The following is a 26,495-nucleotide window of genomic DNA, read 5'->3' on the forward strand; positions in this document are numbered from 1 at the left end:
CTGGGCCTGGTTCTGCCCGGCCGGCGCCCCTTCTATCGCCTGCCTTGCGCCCGCGGCAATGAGGCGCGGAGGGACCCGGGAGGGAGCCTCACTCCTGAGTGCCGATGCTGCTGTTACTGCAGAATTACTACACAAAGCGGTCACTGACACGCTGTAAGGTTTTGAGATCTTCATGAGCGACATTACCGGTTAACTATCATAAGAGACCGTTAAATAAAGCCAAAAGACAACGAATGCAAGTTCTGTTGAAGGCAGCTGTGCAGAGCGTTTACACAACCAAGCAGAAACAACAACATTCAGTTCTGCAAATGTATTTGAGGAATTTTAGACTATTAGGAAGAAAACAATCTCAAAACAAGGCCACAAAATAACAAAGATTCAGTTGATCTGAATCACTTTTGTTTGAGTCAACACTTTTAAACGGCCGTCGCAGTAATGAAGTGAATCGGGCGATTTCAGTTTCCAAAGGATAAACAGCAACACCTTGGAGAGAGACAGCCAGAGCTCCTATTGTAAGGGCCCTGCCGAGCAGACAGGGCACTCCCAAACGTAAGCCTTAAGGAGAGGTCGGTCCTACAGCAGGTACATGTCAATGAAGCTATCGGTAAAACACTGTACTTAAAGACATTTATTTACTAGCAGTTCAAAGCTAACAAGGAAAGCTTCGGGGGGGGCGGGGGGGGGGAAATGTCAAGAAAAGATAATTTAGCTAAACTGAGATGTTTTCCAGGACATGAGTATGCATCTTTACCCAGCAGCCAGAGCACCAGATGGTGGCAGAAAGCCCAAGGTGGTGCTGAAGACGGCAATGGCAGCAGGGTCCCCCCGTGCCTGCAGCGCCCTGGCCTGCCAGGACAACTTGGAGGACTCGCCCATTTCACTGTAAAATTAAAAACGAATGCTTAGGCTGTATATAATTATCTCGCATTTCTTTTTTGAACACGAAGGAGCTGTGAACTTTGCAGTGAGGCAGCAGCTGCTTTGAGGTATACAGGGCACTGATGGGATGCTTTCTGCCCCCCAGAAGTCTGTATATAATACTATAGGGTTTTTCCATTAAGCTATAGTTATGACTCATCAAAGCAGCAATAACTTACTATAGTATTTTACTTTCTAGTGAGAAACATTAATGTGCTGTTTCAAAACCCTTTGGATAAGAAAAAAGTAACAAACCCCCACAGTATTAAAAGATAAAGCCTAGGTACAAGGTTGTTATGCTGTGATTACACTTGCTTACTTCTCCATGTTTTTATGCATCCAGACTTTGTAAATAAATGGTTTAACTTGACTGCTCTTGTGTAGATGACTTAAAGGTAATTTTTCATTTAATGGTCTACTGACTACTTGGACAAGAAAGCATTTAGACACAATAGACACACTGAAATATTTTTCATCCCTTAAGATTTAACTGCACTTGTTCCTCCACTTCAGCTCTCCTCCCTTTTTTCACCTTACAAAGAAGCAAGAATTTTATTTAAGACAATAGCCATGTTCAACATGAACAATGAAAGACAGAGATACCCTTATTTGGCATGTTAATTAGTTGAGTAATTTCCACTACTGAATTCCATATTTACCAATACTGTAAGAATAAGTTACAGCCAGTAGCGTTACCATGTCACTGTTTAAGGCTGGGCTGGCAATGAAAGCAGATGGCAGATGCTCTCTATTAACCCTTTCCACCCCCAGAAGGGAAAAGAAAGGAAAAAAGGGAGAGATACATACGGGCTGGGAAATTAAAACTACTTTAATAAAACAGTAACAATGAAAAATAGTATAATAATATTAATACTAATACTACTAATAACAGAAATAAAAATATGCAACCCTACTACTAAGCTTCCCAGTTATGATCATCGAATTGCATGCCGCAGCATGGCAGGGCGGGCAACGGGACATTCCAGACTGGATTCTGCAGCAGACAGGAACCAGATTCAGGAATACGCAGACTGGGACTGGAGGCAGGAGAACGAGCAGAGTCCTAACAGCGGTGCTGATCATGAAAGAAGGAGCAGCCGAGGCCCGCGATCCCTCAGCTTTATACTGAGTATGATGTGTATGGGATGGAATACTACTTTGGTCAGTTTTTGGTCACCTGTCCTGTCTGCTCCTGCCCACAGGTGCGACTCTTTTACAGCTTTTCACTTGTGGACCGTAAGAGCGCCAGCTGTCACCTTGGTTCCCATAGGAAGAAGTATAAACATGGGCCTTTCTGCATACCAATCCTACCGTTATTTTAGTAACAACTATAATCATCAAGCACTATCAATTGTAAAAGCAGACGCTGTGAAAAACACGTAGTCAGCTTCAGAAAGTGCAGTTACTTAGAGAAACTTCACTGAAGGAAAATCTACTGAAAGGAGAATTGGTCCTGTTTTAGCCAAACCGGGACATTCCACCAATGCAAAACTCTAATGGGATACCACATACATCCTCTCAGTCTGGGTCCTTGACAGCTGCTAGGCTATCCTACAAGAAAATATATTTTTTACTGTTTCGAGTTTCAGAAACTTAGCTTACAGACATGCTACAAAGCGGACTTCTGTATGAACTACAAACGGTACTCAGAGCATCAAAGGGCTTCAGGCATCTGTATTTCTTTGTTTTGTGTGTCCCATCCCATTAATGTCACACTGGGGAATACAGCTGTAGCAGGCTGAGCTCTTCAGACAGGTGGCACTCCAGAGACACAGGTACTGTTTGCAGCTCACAGAACAACTAGTCAATCTTGTCAGAATGACCTCAAATCCTTCCTATCCTGGTGACTTTGATAATAAACTGTAGTTTCCCTGCAAAATACAAGCAGCAGGTAGCAAATCTCGAGGCCAAATACTGCACAGTCATAGCATAGGCCCTGACTGTACTGGCTGCAAGCAGTGAAGATTCACTGTGACAAGGAATTTTTGAAATGGTGGTTAGTGTTGCTATCCTGCAGGGAAATAAAGTGGCCTCCCAGATAAGGCAGGATAGGTATCAGGCGAAGTCCGATCTAGTAAGAGAAGTCCAAGATGACCAACTCTTAGAAGTATTTGTGTAAAGAGAAAAAACACACCACAGACACCTACCTTCCAGTGTTTCCCCTGGGACCTTCCCAACACAGCCAGTCTCCTGATACTTCTGATGCGATTTTGTCAATGTGCATGACTATCAGGAATTTTCCAACATTTGGGATTTTACCTTAAGCCTCAGGTGATGAAGACCAATGATTACATGAAGATTCCACCTGTCCTTTGAAAAGGAGAATGTTCCTTCATCTCATGACTCTCAAACATTTGTAACACTAAAAAAGCAAAAAAAAATTTCCCAGTTTATTTAGGTTAGAATTGCTGCTGTGTTAAAAAAATGAAGCAGTGTACACTTACCTCATTTAGAGACTAGGAGTTAGAAACTCTGCCTTACAGGAGCAAAAAGCCCAGCTCCTACCACCTGCTCTGAGAAGCTGAACAGAGATAAAACGCATGACACAGCAGCTCCCAAATCAAAAGCTGTTCTCAGGACAGAAAACAGCTGGAGGACATGCTATCAGTTTTGGTGAGCAATGATGAGAGAGAGAGAGACGATGATACCATACTTGACCTTAGGATCCCCAAAATTTCCCAAACCAGCCTCCCTTATATGCAGAAGAGACCATAAAAGGGTTAGGCACCGAAGTCCTTACCTGGAACACCAATGAGAATTTTGCACTCTTAGGTCTTGTTCATGGTTGAAGCAGACAAGAGGCAGGGGAAAAAAGTCCTCATTTTGCAGAATAACTTTATGGCAGCATCTTGTGAATGGCACTTTCCTTCCTTCCTTGTGTGATCGATCCTGAAAGGCGGCAGTGTTAAAAAAAAAAAACCCAGAGCCTTAATTTGTCTCATTTGAAAATGTCCCTCACTCCTTTTAAGTAGAGAAATGCTAGAGTTTGATTAATGCTAAGTAGTTTGGGGTTTTTTTAAAAGAAATCTGAATGTTAGCTAGCTAGAGTATAAAATATTCTAAATTGAAGCAAAAATTTAAATTATCTAAGTCAAAGCGTTTCGGGGTCATAACTATTCTGAATGGAGATACTTACCTGTATGTACTTTTCCATTTCAACACTTCAGCCGACCTTATTTTGTGGAAAATTTTCCTTCATTCTTTGTATTTATTTCTCAGTGGACAGTGTTCCTAAAATGCTGGGTTAAAAACTGAAATATTACAATCAAAATATTTATCATTTCTGGCAGGCTGGAACTTTCAGCAGTAATGAATAATGTAATTTACCAACACCACTAGAGTTACAATGCATTTCAACATTCTTCCTCTGTGTATATTGTAAATATTTTCAAAGACCTATCTCACATGTACTTAATTACTAAAAGCTAGAAAAGGTTTTCTCCTAAAAGGATAGTTTTCCTCAGGCAAATGTTAACTGAAACTTACCTTTGTCATCAGACACACTTAACCATCAGAAGTCCCTGCTGTTATCTTTTAAAAGAAAAATTTCATTTTACAAATCATTAGTTAAAAATAAAGCAATCAAGATTTTCTTACTGTTTAATTATGGAAAGCTATTATCTTTATTTCCTTTTCCTCTAAATGTGACAAAGAAACAACACCGCCTGTCTGCGTAACATCAGGGCCATTTAGATAAGCCAGGAGAACTATTTTGTAAACTCCCGTAGCTACACTACTACAACTGGTCTCCTCTGTAGACACCAGCATAATTCCAATATCCCAACAATGTACAGATCTAAAATTTGAAGTGTTGGTCAACTACAGCAGTGTAACTCCCACATTACACTCATACAGCTTGCTTACGTCGAAGATAATTATAGATGTAACAGAACTACATCAGAAACTGTTCATACAACTAAATGTTAGTAACTTTTACATTGCAAATGATTTCATATAATGCTACACTGCAGATCCCTTCATACTAACCATGTTCAATAGGCACACTTCATCTCACTACAGCTTAAATGCAGGCATTAAGTAAACATTAATTTTGATGATGTATCAGTACTGTCATACAGAGGAATAAATTAAAAATATACTACTAAATAACATGGCAGAAATAATGTTCTCAAAGGCAAGATACAACAAATAGTATAGGAATTTGCCTGGGACACTTTGTTAATAGTCTCATTTAATCATCGTATCCAGATACTGTTGCAAAAAAGTTCAAAGGAGCACAAGAAATTAAACACTAATACTGTGCCTAGATCATCTGTTCCTTGTTTCATTCAAAAATACATCTATTTTAATTTACAGACTAAGAGGACTGGATTGTAAAATTACAAGACCTGATTTCTCCCCCCTCTTTTTTTTTTTTTTACATATGTGACAGTTTTCTAATAGACCTGCTAAAAATAAATTTAAAAAAATACTATTAGGGATTCTGCAGGACTTCTAAGGAAAAAAGAAACAGGGGAGAACACGAGAACAGAGCTCATATGCATATTTGCATTTTTATCACCTGTGTACAGATTGGAGAAAGCAAAAGCTCAGAAAGGATGATCACAATCTGAAGACAAAATTCAGACTGGAATAAGTAAGGACAACACCACTGAATCATTTAAGTGCAATGACAGGTTAAAACAAGGCACCTGACAACCAGGAGACAACCCGTGTTCAGGAGAAGCGTCCGTGCCCTGTATGAAATACATGACAAATAGCAGTATTAAGTGCTGTGTACATAATTAAAAGATTTAGTAAACCTGTAGAAAGTAACAGAGTTTTAAAGAGAAATATTCAAAAAGTACTCCAATGCCAACATGCTTACCCTGGAACATTAGATGCATCATTATTTCAAATTAAGTCAACTTCTGGAGCAGACTGTATACTCCTTTCTAACTGTAACTACCGAAGGGCTAGAACAACAGCTCACTTTGTAAGGTAACAGAATTACAGGACATTGATTCCCAGAAAAATTATACAACAGTAAAAAGCATGGTCTTGGCTTGGCAGGGGAGGCGATTTACATCCTCGGTTGAAAAAAAATTTTTTTTTTTAAGGTCTTAGTAATAATCTCAGTTTTAGAGCTTAATGTTAAAACTTAACTTTTGCTGCTGAAGATACATGTTTAATCCTTACACAGAGAGCACTACTTTCACACATTGAGACCGACATCATGGGTAGTCAAAGAATATGTTTAATAAAAAATAATTAAACTTCCATTTGCTCTATAGAACATCATAGAAAGTAATTCAATAAATTACAAATGACTTTTTAAGACGCTTGTTCAACTACAGAAAGCAAATTCAGACTACACAGAACACAACTGGCAAATATTGCAAATGTCCAAAAAAAAAACCTGGACTAAGACTTGGATCATGAAGCCTGAAACAAGGGATAGAAATACAAGGCAATAACAGCTAAGGTTCTTTTAGTAACTACCAACACACACTTTATCATGACCTTGGATATCCTTTTAATTTTAACTTCAGTATTAGTGTAATTCTACTGAGGTTTCCTTATAACCCTTAACTTTATACAACCGTATTTGCATATAGTTTAGCTGATAGTGGGACATTTTTTCCCCTTCTGGTTCAAAATGATTAAAAATAAACCCAATATATTATGTTCAAGTCTACACCAGCCTTCATTACTTGAAACTGTAATTGCCTTATTACATAGAAAGAATCACTAGAATGGTAACCAAACTCACTTGACCATAATTAGGAAAATACTTTATTTCATAAATCTGATATAAATTAGGTTTTAGCCACAAGATTTAGGATTTGTTTCATGGGGTAAGGGTGGGATGTGATGGTATCGTTGACATACTCCATCAGCGAACTAAGTTAGTAACTGTTTGTAAAACTTTGGCTATTTCATAGATGCATCCTAGTTGAATAAAAGTGCTATATTACAAAGGGCAAAATATTAAATATGAAATACTTTCTTTTTTTTTTTCATGATGAAGGATTGCTACCCCCTTCTCTTGGCAGTTTTTAGTTTTCACTATTGCTAAGACACTGCATGAAGGGCCAAAAATCAGAATACTATTTGGGAAAATACGTAACCAGCACAATCCAAATGGTACTTGTATAATTGTGTAATTACACGTAATACTGCTTCTAATCATGGGGCTAGTGATTTTGCACATAGAAACTTGTATTTCATTGGTAAAGTTCTTGATAAAAAACAACACAGTTGTTTTACTGTACAAGCAAGCAACAGAACTATATCAAAATATACAGTTTTTGTTTTTTTTTTCTTTTTAAATTTATCCCTTCGTAAAGCTTTTTCAATGATTTGCACTAGTACCTGTATCTATTTTCTCTTAACACCTGCCTATTCTTGGACCGCAAACAACGTAACCAAGGTCAACTCAGGTCTCAGTCAGTTCAGAACTTCTGCAAATGTGAATGTGGGCCTTGACTGTGTCAGAGTAATAGCAGCTTAAGAAGAAGGAGGAATCATATCACACATCAAATAGTAGACAGATTTTATATAGTAAAGGGTTCTAAGGATTTGGACTTAAACAGACGCCTTATGACCTGTTACTGTGGTTTCTAGGAATAATTTGTCTTCCTGACTATTCAAAGTGCTTTTTCTTTAGTGGGTAACTCAGCATAATATATGAAGTGACATCCCAATAATGATTTTGGGTAATATTTTATATTTAGTCAGATTAAATCTGCAGAGAAGTTTAAACTCAAAAGGAGTTCAAAACTATCTTCACTTTATTTACCATTATTAACTGGTAACTCCAGGAGGTTTTATGACATAAAACACAAATAGAAATCTACACAAACAAAGCAAACAAACAATTTTTACATGAAGTATGCAGTGTTGAAAGGTCTTTTCAGTGGCACTTTATGACAGTTTGCCTCTTCTGAGTCTTGGGGAAACTACTCCTCATTTTGGGACTTTTAATTCTGCAGAGGGAGCCCAAAACTTTGCAAGGTGTAAACTAAATAGATCTACATGGTGCCAAGTAGCATGAGATAAGACAGTTCTTGCTTTAATTTCCCCTTACTACTGTCAAAGAGAACAGCTGTAATAAGGGGAAAACAAACCCCAACAGTCCTATCTCAAATAACTCAGATTTTAACACGATATACAGGATGTCTTTAGAAAACAAAACAAAACCTGAAAACAAGTAATAGAAACCAATGTAAACTTCCTAAACTAACTCAGCTGAGGTAACAGGTAGCCAGTTTAATTGGCTGATTGGGAAAAATTTATCTTCTTTTAAACACACTTGTACCTGAATTGGAAACAGCAGTGCATCACAACACTAGAGCATTTTCATGTAATTAAAGCGATGGATGGTGATGTAGATTCTACAGCTTTCATGACATTCATTAGCTGCCCAAATTATTGCTGAGTTTTGATCTGTAAATTATAAGTGTCAAGGAGGCTGTAAAACTATATTCAAATTAAATCAGTAATATGCATAAAGTATTCTGTGTTCACTGCAAATATATTAAATATACAGCTCTTACTTGAGCATTATTTTCATAAAATTAACCCCCCAACAAAATTATAATGCCTTTTGTTGTAATTTTACACCATTGTGTATTTGATAGTACATACAAGTTCAGAAACTTACGAACTTCAAGAAATATTACATGCAAAATGTCTCTGAAAGCAGTTTGCACTTCTAAACAAATACTGAAATGTTCGGTCAGCAAATCATTGATGCACTCAACACTGGATTATTTACAATGAAATAATTAAAGAATAAATTCAAAATCAGTTTATAATTTAAGTGCAGAGTCTAGGGTCAGTCTTCATCGCTAGAATCTGAATCCTCAGATGAAGACGATGTACTATCAGATCCAGATGAAGCATCTGCTTTCTCTGAACCCTCATCTGTGCTGTTTTCATTGTGAGAGCTTGGCTCTGTTCCCCCTTTGTCTTCCTGATCTCTAACCCTAGAATTTTCCTCCTTTTCTTCTGTGGGCTTGGCTGAGCCTGTGTCATTGCTTTCACTGTTCTGTACATCAAAAATATTAGACTGAGACAAAGCTGGGATATGAAGATTAAGGCCTGGAGTGAGAAGCATCCCTGGGTAAAGTATGTTGGACAAAAGTAATGGGTTAAGAGAGAGAGGATTGGCAGCTGCAACAGCAGAGGATGTTGAAGGAGAACTTGAAACAGAGTTTTCACCACCAGTATCCGTATTTTGGTCTTCTGTCCTTTCTTTCTTTGTATCTGACTCCTTTGCATCGCTTCCCTTTTTTTCCTCTGAAATAGATTCTGTAGATTTTGTCAGAAGTCCTCCCATGCCCAGTAAATTTGGTAATCCAGCCATCCCTGACAGCAGCATGGGGAACATGGCAGCCATGTTCTTAGCTTCTCCTCCAGTAGTTAAGCCAGCTGGCATTCCCATTAACCCTGCTGTTACTTGCAGTGACTGCAGGTTTTGCAGGTTTTGTTGTAAGGCCTGAAGGCTAGGCAGATCCACTCCTGGAAGCAATCCATTAGCTAGCAGAGGGTTAACTGATACGCTTGCAGCAGTAGCAGGCAATCTCACTTTTGGGGCGCCTTCCTCTCCGGCTTACTTCTTCCCGCACAACAGGTCCAGTGAGAATACGGTCAAACATACCTTCTGGAAGAAATCCCTGCAAGAGACATATTGGGTATTTTTGGTATTTTTAGAGCTTAAAGATGGAAAAGTAAAAGCAAACAAAAGACCTAAGCATACAGTAACAGTGTCAAAGACTATTCTGGTATTGTTAGCACAGCAGCCTGACCTCCAGACAACTCACTGGAATTATTGGTGACTTTGTGCTATCACATCTCAAACATCTAAAGACCCATTTTCCACAGTGAGGTCTACAGAGATACCTTCTCATACCCTCTGCTAACTCATCCTTAGAGGTTTGTTTGCAGATCAAGCCAAATACAGCTAATTATAGGAGCAATCTCAATTTAAGAGATTGCACTTGCTTTGCAATATTACCACATTCCAATCATTTGACAGTTTAATTAAAGAAATTAGTTACTCAATTTAAATATAAATGCACACAGGCTATCAATCTTCAAGCCCTTTCTATTATTGCTAGTGTCTGTTTAACGTCCTCATATTTCACTTCATCCATAAACTTAACAATAAAGACTCAAGTTCAATTAAAATGAAATTCAGAGCAGTTTTTTTTAGGGCTCACACAATATTACTTCACCTCTGTAAGCCCTCCTACCTAACGATGAAGAAGGAATTGCAATGGACACTAATATTCTCTTTGAAAAGCATCGTCTTGAAAATTCCTCTTAAAAATGGCAATCGTAAGATCAACTATTACTCACCTCCATACTACAATAGCCTTTTATTCCCCAGCACATCTCTAATTTAAACTAGCCTAATACAACTAGAGGAATTCAGAACTCATGCTCTGTTCTTCTGTCCTGTGGATAACTACTAAATTCTAAAATTAATTCTGCTATTATTTATGTACTTCTTGACTGCAGTCTAATCCTGTTCCTAGTAACCTATTTTTCTCCTAGAATGTCCCACAAGGGTACTAGAGAGACTGGCATTTACAACTTCACAGAAAGATTACAAGTTCTGTTGATAGCAAACTACCAAAAAAAAAAAAAATTTAACTCTTGTCATTTCTTTGCCAGTGGCTGAAGGTGTAGCATAAATATAACATACTTCTGACAAGTTATTATAGGTGAGGAAATAAGACTTTGCAAGAGTATTGACAAAACCATCTTCACTTCTGTTAGACACATGGAATGGAAGAGTAACTAGGTTACCCAGAAACCATTCTTTATTATACAACACAACTTTTTGAAGTTCAAAATATGTCCTTATCTTCAAGGCAAACAGGGAATGAACTCAGAACCATGCACCATATTTGAGCTAATGACACTTAAAAGGAAAGAGATACCAGCTATACAATAGCTACCATAATGAAAATGCGTACCTGCTGTTTTGTTGGAACCGTGGACAAAGTCTATCAAAAAACTTTCTTCCTTTAAATGTAACCAAGGACAAACCTCAAGGAAAACAAAACCTCAGACTCACTGAATGCATCTTGCTACTAGTAAGAAGCTGGCTCAGGACTACCAGGATATGTAGAATTCTTATCACTAACTTTGTTGGTAATCCATACAGAAGGAATACATGGGCAACACTGAAGTTGTATGCAGACCTCCTCCTAAAAATATATTAACATATTAACTTTTTTCCCTCCACTTGAATCTCAACACTAGCTTTTAGCTAAAATCAAATCTTCTAAGCAACAGAAAACAGAAATTCTAAGTAGCAGAAAATAGCTATATTAATACTTGATTTACATTTTGATTGAGGATAGTAATTTCTTAAAGGTGCACAGTGAAAGTAAATTACTTAAAAAGTAAAATAAATATTTAAAATTACATTTATCTTCCTAACCGTAACTTTAAGAATAAGAAAGTATTCTGTGGGCTAATACCTTTCTTGAAAACCTTCAAGGCTACATTTATGAGATGAAAAAGTCACAGTATTATAGCACCTTCAACCAAATCTATAATTTGGTGTTGCCACCCATTGTCCCTCCCTTCATCCTACTAAGAGCTGTGCCAGCAAACCAGTTTAGGGATCTGACCTGGCAGAAAAAAAGGCTAACATTGACTCACATTCTGCATTTAATGTAATACGAGAAATGAAAAGCATTCCTTTTGCCATGCCTTTTTTCTTTCTTTTTTTTTTTCCCCTCCTGTTTGCCTTGTTTGTTTTTACAATGCATTTCATGTCACAGTCATCTTATTCTGCAAATACTCACAGACTGTTTTACAACTTCTCCCCATTCAGGAGCCACTCCATACTCTGGATTTTCTTTCAAGAACCTGCATAAATCCTTCAGAGGGGGAGCAAATGCACCCCCGACCTGAGAAGCAGAAGACAGAAGTCAGAAAATACTTCTCATTCGATAAGAAAAAGGCAACATTCATACCTGACACTGTTTCATTTTTGCTTTTTACATAAAACAATACAAATGAAGTCTCACTTTAAATTATCAATGAGTATGATACAGCTTTTGACTGATTCCTCGTGGTATATGTGAGATACTCTTGATTTGTTCTAAATCTACTAAACTCAAACTCATCTTAAACTTATACCTTGCAACATCAACATTTAACGTTCCTATTAATGTTTAATATCAGAGTTTATTTAAACATGCAATGAATGGAGAGCAACCACATGAACTGAGAACAATAGTGGCCCAAGGATTACCAAGAAGGTTGTAACTACAATCCCGTTAAATTTTTCCTGTATCCACTAAATAAGTCCTATTCTATCATCTCAGCCAACTTCTACAAATACTTCTATTAAGAGGCTCTGCTTCTATTGTGTAATTATTTCTCGTATTTTTTTCATGCGAGAAAGGCCAAGTTAAGATTGCTACACAGCATGTCCTAACAAAATCATATAAGCAGGAAATTAAGCTTTCAAATTAATCAGAAGTATTACTCAGATCCAGAAAGAAAGACAAAATGGTAGAAAGAAGAAAGGAAAAAATTCCAGTTTCTGCTCAACTTGCTCTATAAATTGCAACTTAAACTCACATTTTCTAAGCTACTTTTGATCCCTTCAACCCCTGCTACTAAATGTATAACTGAACTAAAAAATAAAATGGGACAAAATGAGTTTGGTGATGTAGAGAAGTTGGGGACAGGTTACAAAATGGAAAACTTAGGTTAACACAGTAACAGTCTCTCAATTATAGCGTGAAAAAAAGCCATCATGAAAACACAGGCTTTTACACAGCAAGCACAGATCAAATCTCTCACTCCTTGATCATCAGCTTTGAAAAGATTCCTCAGGGCACGGCCTACTGTAGAGCAGCCAAGGGTCTGTTTTTCAAGAGACTAACAACCATACAGGTTCCTCTTTAGAGTTGCTGTCTCAATGCACTGAAGAGATTAAAGACTCTCAAATTCTGCCTCACCCTCCTCTACAGATGCACAAAGCTTCTGACCTTAATATAGCAGCATAAAAAAAATTCCCTGCTTTCCTTGCATCTGCTCTCTAACAAAAAGGAAAAACTAGCAGTATCACAAGAGAAAATGCTCCGTATATTGACACAATACCTCAAAGAATCCCACTGGACTGCTGCTCTTGTACTACATTGACATTCAAAGACACCATCCTACACATCTGTCCAAATTTGTTCCAATAAACAACAGCGATGCTCTGCATGTTTTTCTTGACTACTGCCTTTTAGCCCTCCCCAAAGCCTATTCAAATGCATCATGCCTTTCCAGAACTTTGATCACCTGTCCAAAAACGTGAATTCAACACCTGCTCTCCCATCTTCCACTGCTCAGATTTTATACAAGAATTCCCCTTCTACTTTTGTTCCCTTTTTACATTACTGTTTAACCTAGCAATGTGATTTACAGTGTATGTATACTGGTGAACCATAAAGGTCAAATGCCAGAGAGAACTGAAAAAAGAAAAAGCAAAATAATCCAGTACACAGGATTTAAGCAATTCCAATGGACAAGTTTCTATGCAGGATGCACCACCAATATAATTTTAATCATGTCAAAAGTAGTAATGAGAAGATGTACACAAAATTTAGAACTTGTGAGAATGTTGCTACTTTGATCAGAACAACATATATTTCAGTGGCCATATCTCTATATTAGTCAATGGCACGAATACTGCAATATATCGAGTGTTCAATTTTATCTGAACATAAAACACCGGGTAAGCTTCTAGCCATATCTTACATATTTTCATAGTCACAAAAAGTCTACTAGAAGATTGTCATTGACTTTCTTGCTCTGTGCCAAAAACCTTAAAACAAAACCCTTTCATTTGTACACAGTATTTTAGCAAGTATAGTATACAGAGTTCTTCATTTCAGGTAACGTTTCATTTGGGGAACATCAGAATGGGAACAGTATTATGATTACCTTTCTTGCGTTTCTTCTATTTATGAGCTGAACACGTTCTTCACCAGTCAAACTATTAACGTCCAGTTTATTAGGGTTTCGACAACGATGTCTTTTTTGTTTGGGCCTCCCATCGTGCAGCTGCATCCTCTGTCATAAAGGAATTAAAAAGCCAATTATCTTTCTGATATAACTGTTTTAAAAATGGCAAGATATCTATGCATTCTCTTGACTCAGGCATTCATTTGACGTCAACTCCATTTCAGAAATACTATAATAACGATACTAATTTACTAATTGCAATTACATAACAAGGAGCCAGGAAACAGCACTAAATCCTCTCTCTGCTGCCTCTACCCATTGCTTTAATAATTTTTCAGTTTTCAACAGCGCTATAACTGTCAAGAAAGTTGCTACCGTTTTGTATTATAACATCTTCATGGACAAATAAGGTGGTTATTCCAGACGTCACACATACGTTTTTCTTACATTCTGTTCAACATTAACCAATCTCAAATTCAGAGGTAACATAATGAGATGATCATACCCACACAAACATCACTATCATAGCACTATAAGGTAGGTATGAGACACATCCCACAGTAAAATCTTTAATCCTCTTGCACATCACTAAATATGCTGGTACACATTTTCAGCTCCCACCATCAGCATCATGGTAATAGGAGTTCTCTTACATAATTTTTTTAATCTTAGGTGAAATTAGACTAAGATCAAATGTCTTTGCCAAGAAAAGCAATACTAAACAATTACATTTGTGAGGGAAAAGGAAGTCTTGCAGAGGTCAAATCATGCAAAAAGAAACAGACTTTTTCCTTTTCCTAAACAAAGTAGAAGAACAAAGGAGGAATAATTTCATGTAACACAGAATACAAATCCAAATACATTTTATGAGAAATGTTCTATTATTTAGCTAAAGCAGAGCTGGAAAAAATACTCACAGGAATACAAGCTCCTGAATCTTCAACATATCCAGGATGTTCTTTAAACCACCTTTCTAGATCTTTTCTTTTGGGGGCATCATCACCTGCAAGCCTTGTTCCATCTTTTAGGTTAATAACAGGAACTGGACTCTCTGCATCAAGCATGCCTTGGGACTGTGTGTAAGTGAGTGCTGGGTTTATTCCTGCAGCAACTTGACAGGAGTTAATACCTGGATTAACCTGGAGAAATTCAAAACACTTGACTAAGTTCTCCATAGAAAACAAACCATCATTGTATGATACAATGAAGGCCACAGTCCTGCAGATCATTATGCACACATTCAAGGACTCAGTGAGACTACTTATGCCACAGCTAGCTCCCTTTTAAGTCACTGTACAACCAGGGCCTGTAACAGACATTTCAGGAAAGGATGTCAGAAAGTGTTGCCGGTCAAATAGCAAGTTTTTAATAATACATTGTTAATCACAGTTCATCAAAACTAGAATTAAACTTACCTTTAAAAAATAGTTATCAATACCGTATGTATCTAATATTTAGTACAACTTTTCCAGTTCTTATTTGTGTAGTCATAAACTGTCAGTGAACAATTTCAGAAAAAAACCCAAACCGAACGCTTTGGAGTAATAAAGTTTTTGTTGTATGTTGACAGCTGGTTATGCTCAGTTAAGGGACTAACAATAATTTGGACCTTATTTTTGTATACAAAACCAAGTTTACTTACATGATTAGGCTGTTTATTTCTGTTTATAAAGAGGACATCAACTCCCTCCACATTCTTCCTTCTTCCTCTTCTCTTTTTGACTACAGGCTGACTGTCAACTATGACTCCATTGGCACTGGCTGTTAAGTGACTGGAAGTACCTAATTGATGATGCAATAAAATTAGTGTCAGATGCTTGAGCTGTTTATAACAAGAAACATGTCTGAACAAAAGAAGGAAATAAAATTACTTGAAATAGTACAAGTGCATATAATTTCTACATGTCATCTCTAATAGAAATGGCCGATTCTTTTATGATTGTTTAAAACATGATTAATAGCAGGCTCTGAAAAGCCACTCTGCTATGAAAGTTTCCTATTACTGCCTCCTACCCCCTCCACACAAATCTGTACAGGGAGAAGAGCTGTTAAAAACTGCTGACATCACACAAGCGCAGAGACAGACATTCCTAAATAAATGTCTGTAACGAGATCTTAATGGTTTGTTGCAAAAGAACAAGAACAACAAAATGCAAGTGAAGAGTAGTATTTTTTTTTTAAAGGATATGTTCTCACCCATGTATGTATGCAATCTCAATGAATTGCAGTCATTTAGTCAGAAGCTGGTCTAAATCAAGCACCCGATTCTAACAATTTCAAATATTTTAATCCAAATTTTAACTGCTTACTTTAGGCTCATTTTTATTTGTCAGTGTACACTTACTGTTATTTTTTATGAAAACAAGCTGCAAGTTTTCAGGCTATAAGCCAAAAATTGGTTCTAGACTATTGTCCTCCACTTTTTCTTTACATGAGACACAGGAAAGAATATGAAGAGTGCAAACTGACACAGGCATAAATCTGGAACTCTTCATCTTTACTTACAAACTAGCCACAATGAGTTCTGAGTTAAACTGATTATTGACAGTGTAGTGATGCGCTTAATAATTAACATCTTCTTGTGGGGGTGTTTATAATGTATAATGGCATCCTTCTAATAAATGAACATTACAGTAACTGACATTGTGAAAGAGTATTCATGTGGTCCAACCTCGTGCCTGAACTTAGGTGCCCGGTATCCCTAACACACTGGAGAGAATTCCTCCAGATTGTGTTTTAGAACAAGTAACATTGCAAACATCTCTCTATTGCCTATATGTGGAGATCAACAGAAAAACCCAGAAGATAAGATTTAATACTAACTCTTATGCCCTCTGACATTTTATGTACCTGACTTGGGAAGTGATTTTGGGAAGTTGACAAGGCTGGTTTCTGAAGCGTTCTGGAGTTCACGTAGCCGAGCCAGGTATTGCTGCTGTCCCAATGCACCTTCCTCGCTTTCAAATGGCCTTTTCTGAGACAGTCCCTGCTTCTGAAAAGTCAATTTCAAACCACCTTCCTGTTAAATAAATGCCAGGGTTAGAAGAGTCTCTTCTGAAGCAGAAATGACTACTTCATAATCAGGATTCTCACATACAGTTACTCCAGAAGAGTTGAGGAAGAATGAAAACATTGGATTAGACCTTAAAACAAGTCTTGCTTCTCCTCCATGTAAAAAACAAACCTGAACAGAAATTTCATGGAGTTGCTTCTATGAATATAAACTTTAAATTATCTACTACCTGAACTGAAAAATCCAGACACCAAACAGCTGTCTCTCCCTAATCCAGTCCTAAAGAAATGCCAAACTCAATTACAAGAGGAAATTTTCACACACTTTTATGTGCTACAAATAAGTCTCAAACTACAAGTAAGAAAAGTGTTTGAAGCATCTAGCCTGCATTTAAACTGGGAAATTTATCTATAACCCTCTAAAAGGTCACGAAATAATAAAGTACTTGCTGGACAGGGCATGCTGAAACATTTTTAAAAAGTTGAACAACAGAAATACCTTTTTTTACTAACCAGATTTCTTAGAAACGGCATAAAACTGAGGAAGCACTAGAATGGCAAAATTTCAATTCAGCGAGAGAAATAACAACGATTCCTTCCAGGGGCTTATGCAAATTGAAAAGAAAAACACCAAAAAACCCCACCCCCCAAAAAAGCCAAACCCCAAACCCAAACACTCAATGCCCAGAAGCAGCAGACCCAAATACCCACAAACAAGTGTGTGAAGGAAGTGAGAGTGAGAGCAGGCAGCCACTTGCAGGTAAAGCATGCCGCACACCGCAATCGCAATCAGGTCCTAGGGCAATAAAAATAAACATACGTCATTGATTTTCACTGTAAACTCCTTTTCTCGTACATGCTTCTTCACCTTTGACATCTGTGGTGATTGATCATATTCTTCTTTAACACCTGCAAGAGGGGGCGTTGGTGCACTGGGCTCACTGTAATCTGCAGCTGCACCTGGGCTATCCAGAAGTTTGGTTGTGTAGAAAGATGCCACCGTATTGCTGTCATAGCTCCTTCTTGCTGAAGGCCATTTACCTTTCAACACTGTTTGACAAATACTGTCAAGTCGATTAATCATAACTCGATCCTAAAAAAAAACAAAACAGAGAAAATATTTTTCTAACAGTAATGCTTACCAACCCTGTACATATTTCATTTATGTATTATCTTCTAATTCTAAAAAGAAGAGAAACCACAACATTTTTAATCACTGGACTTGGACTTAAAAGATTTCTAAGTTCCTGGATTTGTACCAATTCCATGTAAAAGTTTGTGAAAGCCACCTCTGTACTTAATTTCACCACCTGTAAACAAATTTGCACTCTCATCTATACAGGGTCTGGGGCCTGCAAATACTTGAAAGACATTCTCTCACTGATTTTTGAAAGAAATATATGGTAACTACCAAAGTAGTATTTGTAGGTCTGGTTTGGACTCATTGGTCGCAGGGTCTGAACCTGCGAGCAGCACCATAACGTATCTGGCAAACAGCATTTATAAAACTAAATCTACAGACTTTTATTCATGTCTCATTTTAGGTTTTGAAGCCATATTACTCCTCATTCACTTTCTTTAGACACCAAACAGATTTGACTTCACACAACTGGGTAATACACAGATCTCAAGTTCCAATAAACCCAGCTAAGTACATGTAGACCAGAAACTACCAGGTCTTCTGATAATTTCAGAGTGCAGTTATTTGTCAAATAAAAAATGTGAACACTAAAATTACCTGTTGTGTCACCAAACATTTTTTTGCCAAGCTCAAGACCCTCCCTTATATTTAAACAAAGTCTGATTTCGTACACTCAATGTCTTTTTTCACAATCTGCCAAGCACCTGTGACATGAAAGTTATGCTCCTCTTCTCAAAATGAACACTCAAAAATTATGAAAAGTAGTATTTAGATTTAAATGCATCTTCTAGGAGCAAATGTAACAACTAAAATCTCCTGAAGTTCAGATCCTACATCTATTTTCCCTGTTTCAACACCGTTTTTGTCTCCTGCACTGCCTTCCTTTTCAGACTTTCCTCAACTGCTTGACCTTGAAACTATTCCTTCATTACAAGCTTGTGATCTGGCTCTGAATTCTCAAGCTGATTTGCAACTCATGCCTGTTCCACAGAAAATTTTCAAAGTATGTTTTTTTATTAAAATGTCAATTTTAATTTTTTTTATACATCATATGCCTAGCAACACACTAAGCATGCTAAAATATGCTAAACTTTCCTTAGAACTATGAAAAATATAAGATAAAAAAAGTCACAAAATAACATCACATGGTTTTTCCTACACTTAAAAAAATTCACACACTTAGAAGTTGTAAGTGTAACGCTGACTATAAAAGCAAGTAGATTTTTCAGAGCCAGAAAATGTCCAAGTCAGTCTCATTTTCCTTACACACCAGGAAAGAAACCTATCCAAAAATATTTCACAGTTAAAGTTTATGTAGTGAACATGTATTCCAGCAATTCACAATTTTTGTTTCATCTTCTTAGTTACGCTAGTAACTGAAAGTGTAAGAAACTACTCTGTGGTCTTCCAGGCGATGTCAGCCATAGTAATTCAGATATGGCTAAAGAACTTGCAAATATTCAGCATTTATTTCAAACAAGATGGATTTCCAGTCACTTAGACTTAATATCTTTTCAAAGTATACTTTAGAATTTCATTAATTTCACTAATTCACATACAGAATCATACAGTTAAATTTAACATAAAAGTTGTATTACACCAGTGCCTCAGCCAGCCTATACTTTAACACGGCTTAGGATTTTGCAATGTAGCTAAAGGAGCCCTACTACTGTTAAGAAAGTTTTTCTAATATTTAGCTTAACTGATTTCTTGCTGTTTCATTTTTTACATTCTTTTGGACTACTCTAAACAATTCCTCTCATGGACTTAAGATCATCCAATATCTGATAAATTATCTCATCTTCATCATATATATGTTTCCTTTGAAGTTTTGTTTCCTATGTGAACATTCTCTCTTTCACAGATACAGTTATACAACTGATGTATAAAATGCTTTATCATAACTTTACTGTAATTTACCATGAACAAAATTCTGTTTTTATCCAAGATCTCCCCACAACTCAGTGGTATCGTTTTAACATATTTAATTGAATACTAACGTCACAGCCCACCTTGCCCCACAACTTTGGTTTTCAAAGCAGTATTATAAACTTGCCTTTGGCCAGTAGGATGCAGCCAACATGTATCCACCTTGTAGGAGATAACTGGAATTTGGTGTCCCATTGTTCATCTGGAAACTGTCTTGCGTCTCATCTTGTGTTGTACTGAGAGAGGCTACACTCTCTTCATCATATGCTTTTATATGTGGGGTTCCTTCTGCTAAATAAAACCGCTAATATCATTTGATGTCGTACAGAAGTTAAACACTCATTGTAAGAGGTTGAGGTGAACAAAAGACACAGAATAATGTTCAGAGAAAGTCCAAACACAAAATTAAACTGAAGAATTAATCTGTTAGGTTTTTCAGGATGATTGCTGATCCTTTTCTAGGCATGTAAATTCTACACATGTTCCTGTTAATATTTCAAGAGCTTAACATGTCGAACTTTCAGCTATTTGGAAACGGACACGCTTCAGAGTAATCCGATAGACAGTCCTTACTTATTTTAACATATTTTCTTTGTAAGCCAACATTCACTAAAATATGGAATTACATTGAAATTAAAGGTATCACCAGAACATGGCAAACCTATTGGAATACTACTTTAAAAAAAACATCCCGTTTCATTTACTGGAGGGAATGCTGGATGTTCCACATCTTGAACATGTGCGCATCATTTAATTTTTAAAATTTTAATAATGGGATTTTTTTCTAGTGTCTTTCCAGTGTGCCCTCTGACTTTCTTATACTTCGCTCCTCACTATAATTTTACCTTTGCCTCCCTCCAGACAACAACGTAAGTTCCACTATGACATGGGGAAACAGTCTGAAACTTAAAAAAAAGTGCTGCCTGAAAAGGTAAATACTACATCAGCACAATCAGTAAGAGTATTGATGGACAATCCTTCAGAACTCACATTTGACCTTAACAACAGCTATGTGTCAAGTCATCGGAGCTAATTTAGCTCTCCCTTAAAAGATGTTTCAAATGTGAAAAGTATGTCAAAGGTCCATGATCATTGTACAATATATGAAATAAAGCCTGGGCTTATAATTAAAATGTAGACGAAGTTAAGAGAATTCTCCAGCATTTACCAGTCTCTTCAACATCAACTTACACCAAAATAGCCAGAAAAAGAAAGGCTGACTGATGTACAAGATTTTGCAACCTGAGGATGGCAGAATTACTTGCCTAAACAGACTGAGCTGGCAGAAAGCAAGCCTAATATTTGGAGTCGTAGCACATGTTATAGCATCCACCATCGAGATCTAAATATTTGTGTCATATAAGCATTCCTTTTCTCTCACTGTTTAAATGTTTGCATACAACTGTTTCCTCTGAAAACATCCTTCCACTGCAGCAACTTAATCATTTTGTTTAAGTGGCATTTTACTCGCCCAGTTATCATTCTCCCAGTAAATTAACCCTATGGTTTCCATTTGTCATTTCCAGGGAAAAGAGGATCCATCTGATTAACACAATGCCTCTTTCTCTGAAGTATGGGAAAAAAAATAGCTTATTTACTTATGCTGTAATCCCACTGCCTAACTTCATCCTCTTCCTTTTACTATTAACATTTGCTATCACACAGTAGAGAAATCTTTTCACATTCTGAGTTTCAATGGTGCAAGAGTAGAGGACACTTCACAGTATCAAAAATCAAGAATATTAAATAATGATTGGTTGGTTTATTAAAAATTTTAAATCACTTGACTGATCAGAGGTTTTTGCTTCTGCTTTGAAGTGTTCAGAAGTGTCTCTGTGTTATTTGGTCCTATGCTCTATCACCACCTCAGTTTTTTCTAAGCAGATACATATTTTTAAGTGTTTGAAAATTTTCAGTGCAAGTATGCTGCTCAGCCACCTCCAATTTACAAGAAAAAGCAGCTTACATTACTCTCTAGCTTAGACAGAAGGCAGCTTGCAGATTTCATGAAAGTGCAATGAAGAAGACAGAAAGACAAGTGAGCAAGAGTGGAAAAAACAAACAGGGAAACCAAAAGAATCTCCATATTTAGGAAGAAAAAGAAACAGTAGTAGGGAATACACACACAATATATATTTCCAGAAAACATTAGCCATTCAACTCTCCTCCCACACATGAACCATATGCACAGTAAGCTTGCTTAGGGAATCAGTCAACAAATCTTAAGTACCTCATCCAAGGCACTGATATGAAGCAAACAGAATACTGTACCCCTGAAATTCTTCCAACTCACTTGAAGAATCAAGCAAATACATTTATTTAAGTTTACTTTTGTGGGATTTAACATCCTTTTTCAGACATTTTTCCCTTAAGAATAAACTTGTTCAGTTTAAGAGTTATACTGCAGAAATAAGACTACAGACATACCACGTTTTTGTGCCTCCTCTTCATCACTATCACTCTCTTCAGATGATGATGATGACGACGATGACGATGAAGAGGATGACGAGGAAGAAGACGAAGATGCTGAAGAACAAGATGAAGATGATGAAGAGCTAGAGCCTGATCGAGAGTGTGAACAAGATGAGGAAGACGAAGAGGATGAAGAAGATGACCTGGAAGAACAGGATGATCTATCTGAGTCAGAGTCTGAGTCAGAGCTAGAGTCAGACCCCCTTTTGCTGACTCTCTGTTTTTTGGAAGCTGGGTTTGGAGTTAGAGGCTCTGTCCTTGCTGCCACCATGCGCCTGTCTGTTTCAGTCTTCACACTAGGTCTGTGGTCTGTATTTTGTACTGGTGTGCCATTTTTTGGACTCAAAGGTTCAGATTTCATTGTTGTCTGTGTCTCCTCTGTAGACATAGATTCCTCTTCAGAGGACTGAGGGTCCTCTTTCAGATTTTCATTTTTAGCTTTTGTGTCCTCAAAAGCATTCACTTTAGCATCTGACAATCTTGACTGAGGTGTAAGAGGAGAAGCAGATAATGCCATCTGGTACTGATGCACGAGTGGAGTAGAAGTCCTTGAGAGTGCCACTTTATTTTGATTATAGTTCCTCTGGGCAGACATAAATGAGAGTTCAGGATCACGAAGAATATGATAATCTGTCCTGCTAACTCCATGTTTAGCAGCTCCAATAAGTAAATCCCTGTCATGAGTCCCACACTCCCACCAGACCGGCAAGTCTGGGTTTGGCTGGCATAGTTTTAGTCGTTCAAACAACTGTGGGTGTCTAAGAGCCTGTTCTCGCACTTTCCTTAGGAGTTCAATGCGATACAAAGTCCGAGAAGCACGCTCCTCTGTAATTGGTTGGATAAAAATGTTTGGGTCTACGAGTTCTGTATTAAAACAAAACAAAGATTAGAATCTGGCAAAAAAAAATACAACCACTGCAAATCAATACTAGAAGTACATGGCTTTAATCAGTTAATATATGTCTCCCCATTATAAGGTTTCAGTTTTACGTTTACTATGTTTCTGTATTTCCTTCTCCCCCCATTTTTATTTCGGAACATATGAAAGAAAAAACTTTTCAAGATAAGCACTGGCAACAGAAATTAAAGATAAAAGTAAGAGTGAAAAAAAATATACACCCACCTTCTTTTGAGGGGAGACGACAGACTCTTCGGCACATGGACATAAATGCATACAAGTACTTCTCTAAGCTCTCATCAGTTTTCTTATGTAGCCTAGCCATTGCTCTAAATTTGGTCCAATCAAATCGCCCCCTTTCAGGATCAAACACCACTCCAAATGTAGACACAACTCTGTAAAAGTCAGCTTCTTCTCTTCTCGTCCATCTTGATCAGCAAGAAAAAAAATTAGAAATTCTATCCTTTTCTTCACTATTTCACACAGCTAGCAATTATTAGGATGTATTACAAATTGTATTTTAAAAACTTATATGTTGTACATACCTTTGCTGTCTTTCAATCTTAGCAGCCATCTTTGGATTTAGAGCAGCTTCTTCATATGGAGGCTGCATCATACTAGTCTGTAACGGGAATGCTGGCTGGATCTGCTGGGTTTGCCTATTTTTACTCGTTCGTTGATAAGCTGTTATTAGGCGGCGAAGACGTGTTGTTAGAGCAGACTGAGTGGGCCAATAGATTTTGTCTCCTTCCATCATTTGTCCATCTATATTAAAACAAAGTCACAGGAAAAATAAAGAAGTTCATTGCTTGTGTCTATGGTTCTACACTAGGCAATCTAAACACATTTTAGCTAAGAGTCAGGAGAATTAAATAATTCAAAATAGATTGAATTGGCTCACATTTGAAATTTTATATATTTACCTCCATCTGCTATTACTAGATCCCCTGGGGATGACACATCATCCTGTAGAAAAAACAAAAGTGAAGCAAAATTTAAAATGTAGCCTTCTCTAGAGATTTAGGTTAAACTTACACCTTGCAGACAATTCATGAATATGACTAAGAACACAAGTAACGTACATTTGGACAAATGACTAACAGCATACAACAGAATTATACAACAATTCCCTCCCACTCCCCTCATGCCCACACAACTGCAGATATACACAGAATAAGTTCTATCAATTTAGAGAAATACAGAAAAATGTATTAATTTGCTCAATGAAAAGGTGGAAGTATTACATTGAAAGTGTGTTAAAAGGAGCTATTAATAGGTGCCTACTATACCTCTATGTCATCTTTAAACATTGCTGGTGTTGGTTTATATTCTGGATCTTCTACATCCCTGTTAAAATTTCAACACAAAAGAACCCATCTTAGTAATATTTTAGAAGTCCTTACACTCTTTTCAATTAAGCAAAACTCATAAATTTATTCAGATATACTCTATTTCATTTTCTATCTGAAACAAGGAAAATATTTCATGGCAGCTTTGGTTTGAGTCCTGCCCCCCTCAATTCACTATCTCATTCAGAGATGTTCTTTATGACCACAGCTGCTAACCTCACTGATGAAGCAATGAATAAAAGCAGTTCTCCCTTTCAACAGTTATCAAGCGGTACTCAAATTGATCTACTGGGGTCACTGGTTAGCTACACTAGACTAATACACCAAGCTGTCTGACCTGAAATCAAGTTAAACAGGTCTGTAGCACTCCACCTCTGAAGGCTTTTGTACTTCAGTGTCTAAGTCATATTTCTGATACAGCACCACAAGGTAGAGTCCTTGTTAACACCTAATTGCTGCATTTTTTCCTTTAACTGTGAAATCCCAAACTTCACTGGTTCTGTTAAACTGTTCCTAACTCTTTTCCACTCTGTGGGAGTAAAATCAAAGTAGTATTCTTCACAACAATGATATCAAACTAGTATAAAACCAGGTAAGAAGAGAATAAAGTACAACTACAAGTTTAGTCTTGTTTACTTCAAGGCCCCGAAACATTCATGCCCAATTTTAAGTGCTCATACCCATCAATATAATCATTTGCTCTCTGTTCGGCAGCGACTGCTTTTTCATCTGGCTTGCCAACCCTTTCCAAGAAGCACAGCGCTGGGTCTGCTCTGATAGTGTTGTATTTTTCATAACCTACAAAGGGAAAAAAAAGTGGCACAAATTAAACTTTCAGAGTAAGCAATAAAAAAAAAAGTGTGTGCAGGGTGTTTATATTGAGGAGTGCAGAAGTATATACGTAGTCACCCATACTACTCACCATGTTTAAAAACTCCAATTAGAAGGGATTTATCTGCATCTGCATCCCACCACTCAGCAGGTCTGCATCTGCATCCCACCACGCAGCAGGAACTTCAGAGTGATCTGGCTCAGGGACCCAAACATCAATTTCACTAAGGAGAATCACCAACAGCACACCAACATCAATAATATTCAGAGGAAGAAATAAAGTTTTATTTTCTCTTTGTACATTTGTGTTTTATGTGGGATTTTTAAACTTCTCTCTTCAAACACACATACACAGAATTCTATGTCCAGCAAACTAATTCAAAGATTACTTTGAAGGTTGTAAAGTGTCCTAGGATTGAAATGTTTAATTTTTAATGCACTTTGTTATTTAGCAGCAAGTAACAGTTAAAAAGTGGATGGTTACACTAGTAAGTTACATAAGCCACACAATACAGTATTAATTTCTCATTAAGAATCATTTTCACAACCTAAAGTAATTGAGGCATACAATTTTTCACCTCTGCATTCAATAAGACCCTAAAACCAGCAATAGAGAACATCAGACAGCTTGGTATTTTGTATTTGACCGAGATCAGTAACAGGAAAAGAATATGAAAGCAGAAGCAGCACACAATATTCTTCCTCTCTCAGTAAACTCTGCCAGCTCCTACCAGTTCGTGCTTGCAAAACTTAGCAGGCCAAGGATTATCTGCTTTTGTGTTTAATAGCATGATATAAATCTTCCGCAAATGTTTATAACAGCTTTCTGAATCAAATTAAAACTTTCTATCCACCACAAGCTACTGTAGCAGTGAGTTCAAGAATTTCTGAACAGCAATATTACCATTAAAAAAGCCACCACCAAAACCAACAACCCACAACAAAAAACTCAAACCAAAAAAAAACCCCTAACCAAAACCCCAAAACCCCACACAAACCTTAAATGGAGTATGCA

General features: G+C 37.1%; 1 protein-coding gene across 1 annotated transcript in view; it reads right to left on the reverse strand.

Moving 5' to 3' along the window:
• Window positions 1-7,381: 7,381 nt before the first annotated feature.
• LOC104162478 (chromodomain-helicase-DNA-binding protein 9-like) overlaps window positions 7,382-26,495 on the reverse strand; it is a 91,783-nt gene continuing 72,669 nt past the window's right edge. Inside the window, 17 exon segments of the mRNA XM_009701210.1 lie at window positions 7,382-9,440; window positions 9,442-9,539; window positions 11,688-11,792; window positions 13,828-13,956; window positions 14,766-14,987; window positions 15,491-15,630; window positions 16,699-16,867; window positions 17,729-17,953; window positions 20,058-20,218; window positions 22,358-23,266; window positions 23,526-23,728; window positions 23,846-24,065; window positions 24,224-24,266; window positions 24,590-24,647; window positions 25,330-25,447; window positions 25,572-25,623; window positions 25,656-25,704. Coding sequence (XP_009699512.1) covers window positions 8,699-9,440; window positions 9,442-9,539; window positions 11,688-11,792; window positions 13,828-13,956; window positions 14,766-14,987; window positions 15,491-15,630; window positions 16,699-16,867; window positions 17,729-17,953; window positions 20,058-20,218; window positions 22,358-23,266; window positions 23,526-23,728; window positions 23,846-24,065; window positions 24,224-24,266; window positions 24,590-24,647; window positions 25,330-25,447; window positions 25,572-25,623; window positions 25,656-25,704 — 3,643 coding nt within the window. The 3' untranslated portion in view covers window positions 7,382-8,698.

Source organism: Cariama cristata, unplaced genomic scaffold, assembly GCF_000690535.1.
Source record: "Cariama cristata isolate BGI_N322 unplaced genomic scaffold, ASM69053v1 scaffold12585, whole genome shotgun sequence".
Classification (NCBI taxonomy): domain Eukaryota; kingdom Metazoa; phylum Chordata; class Aves; order Cariamiformes; family Cariamidae; genus Cariama; species Cariama cristata.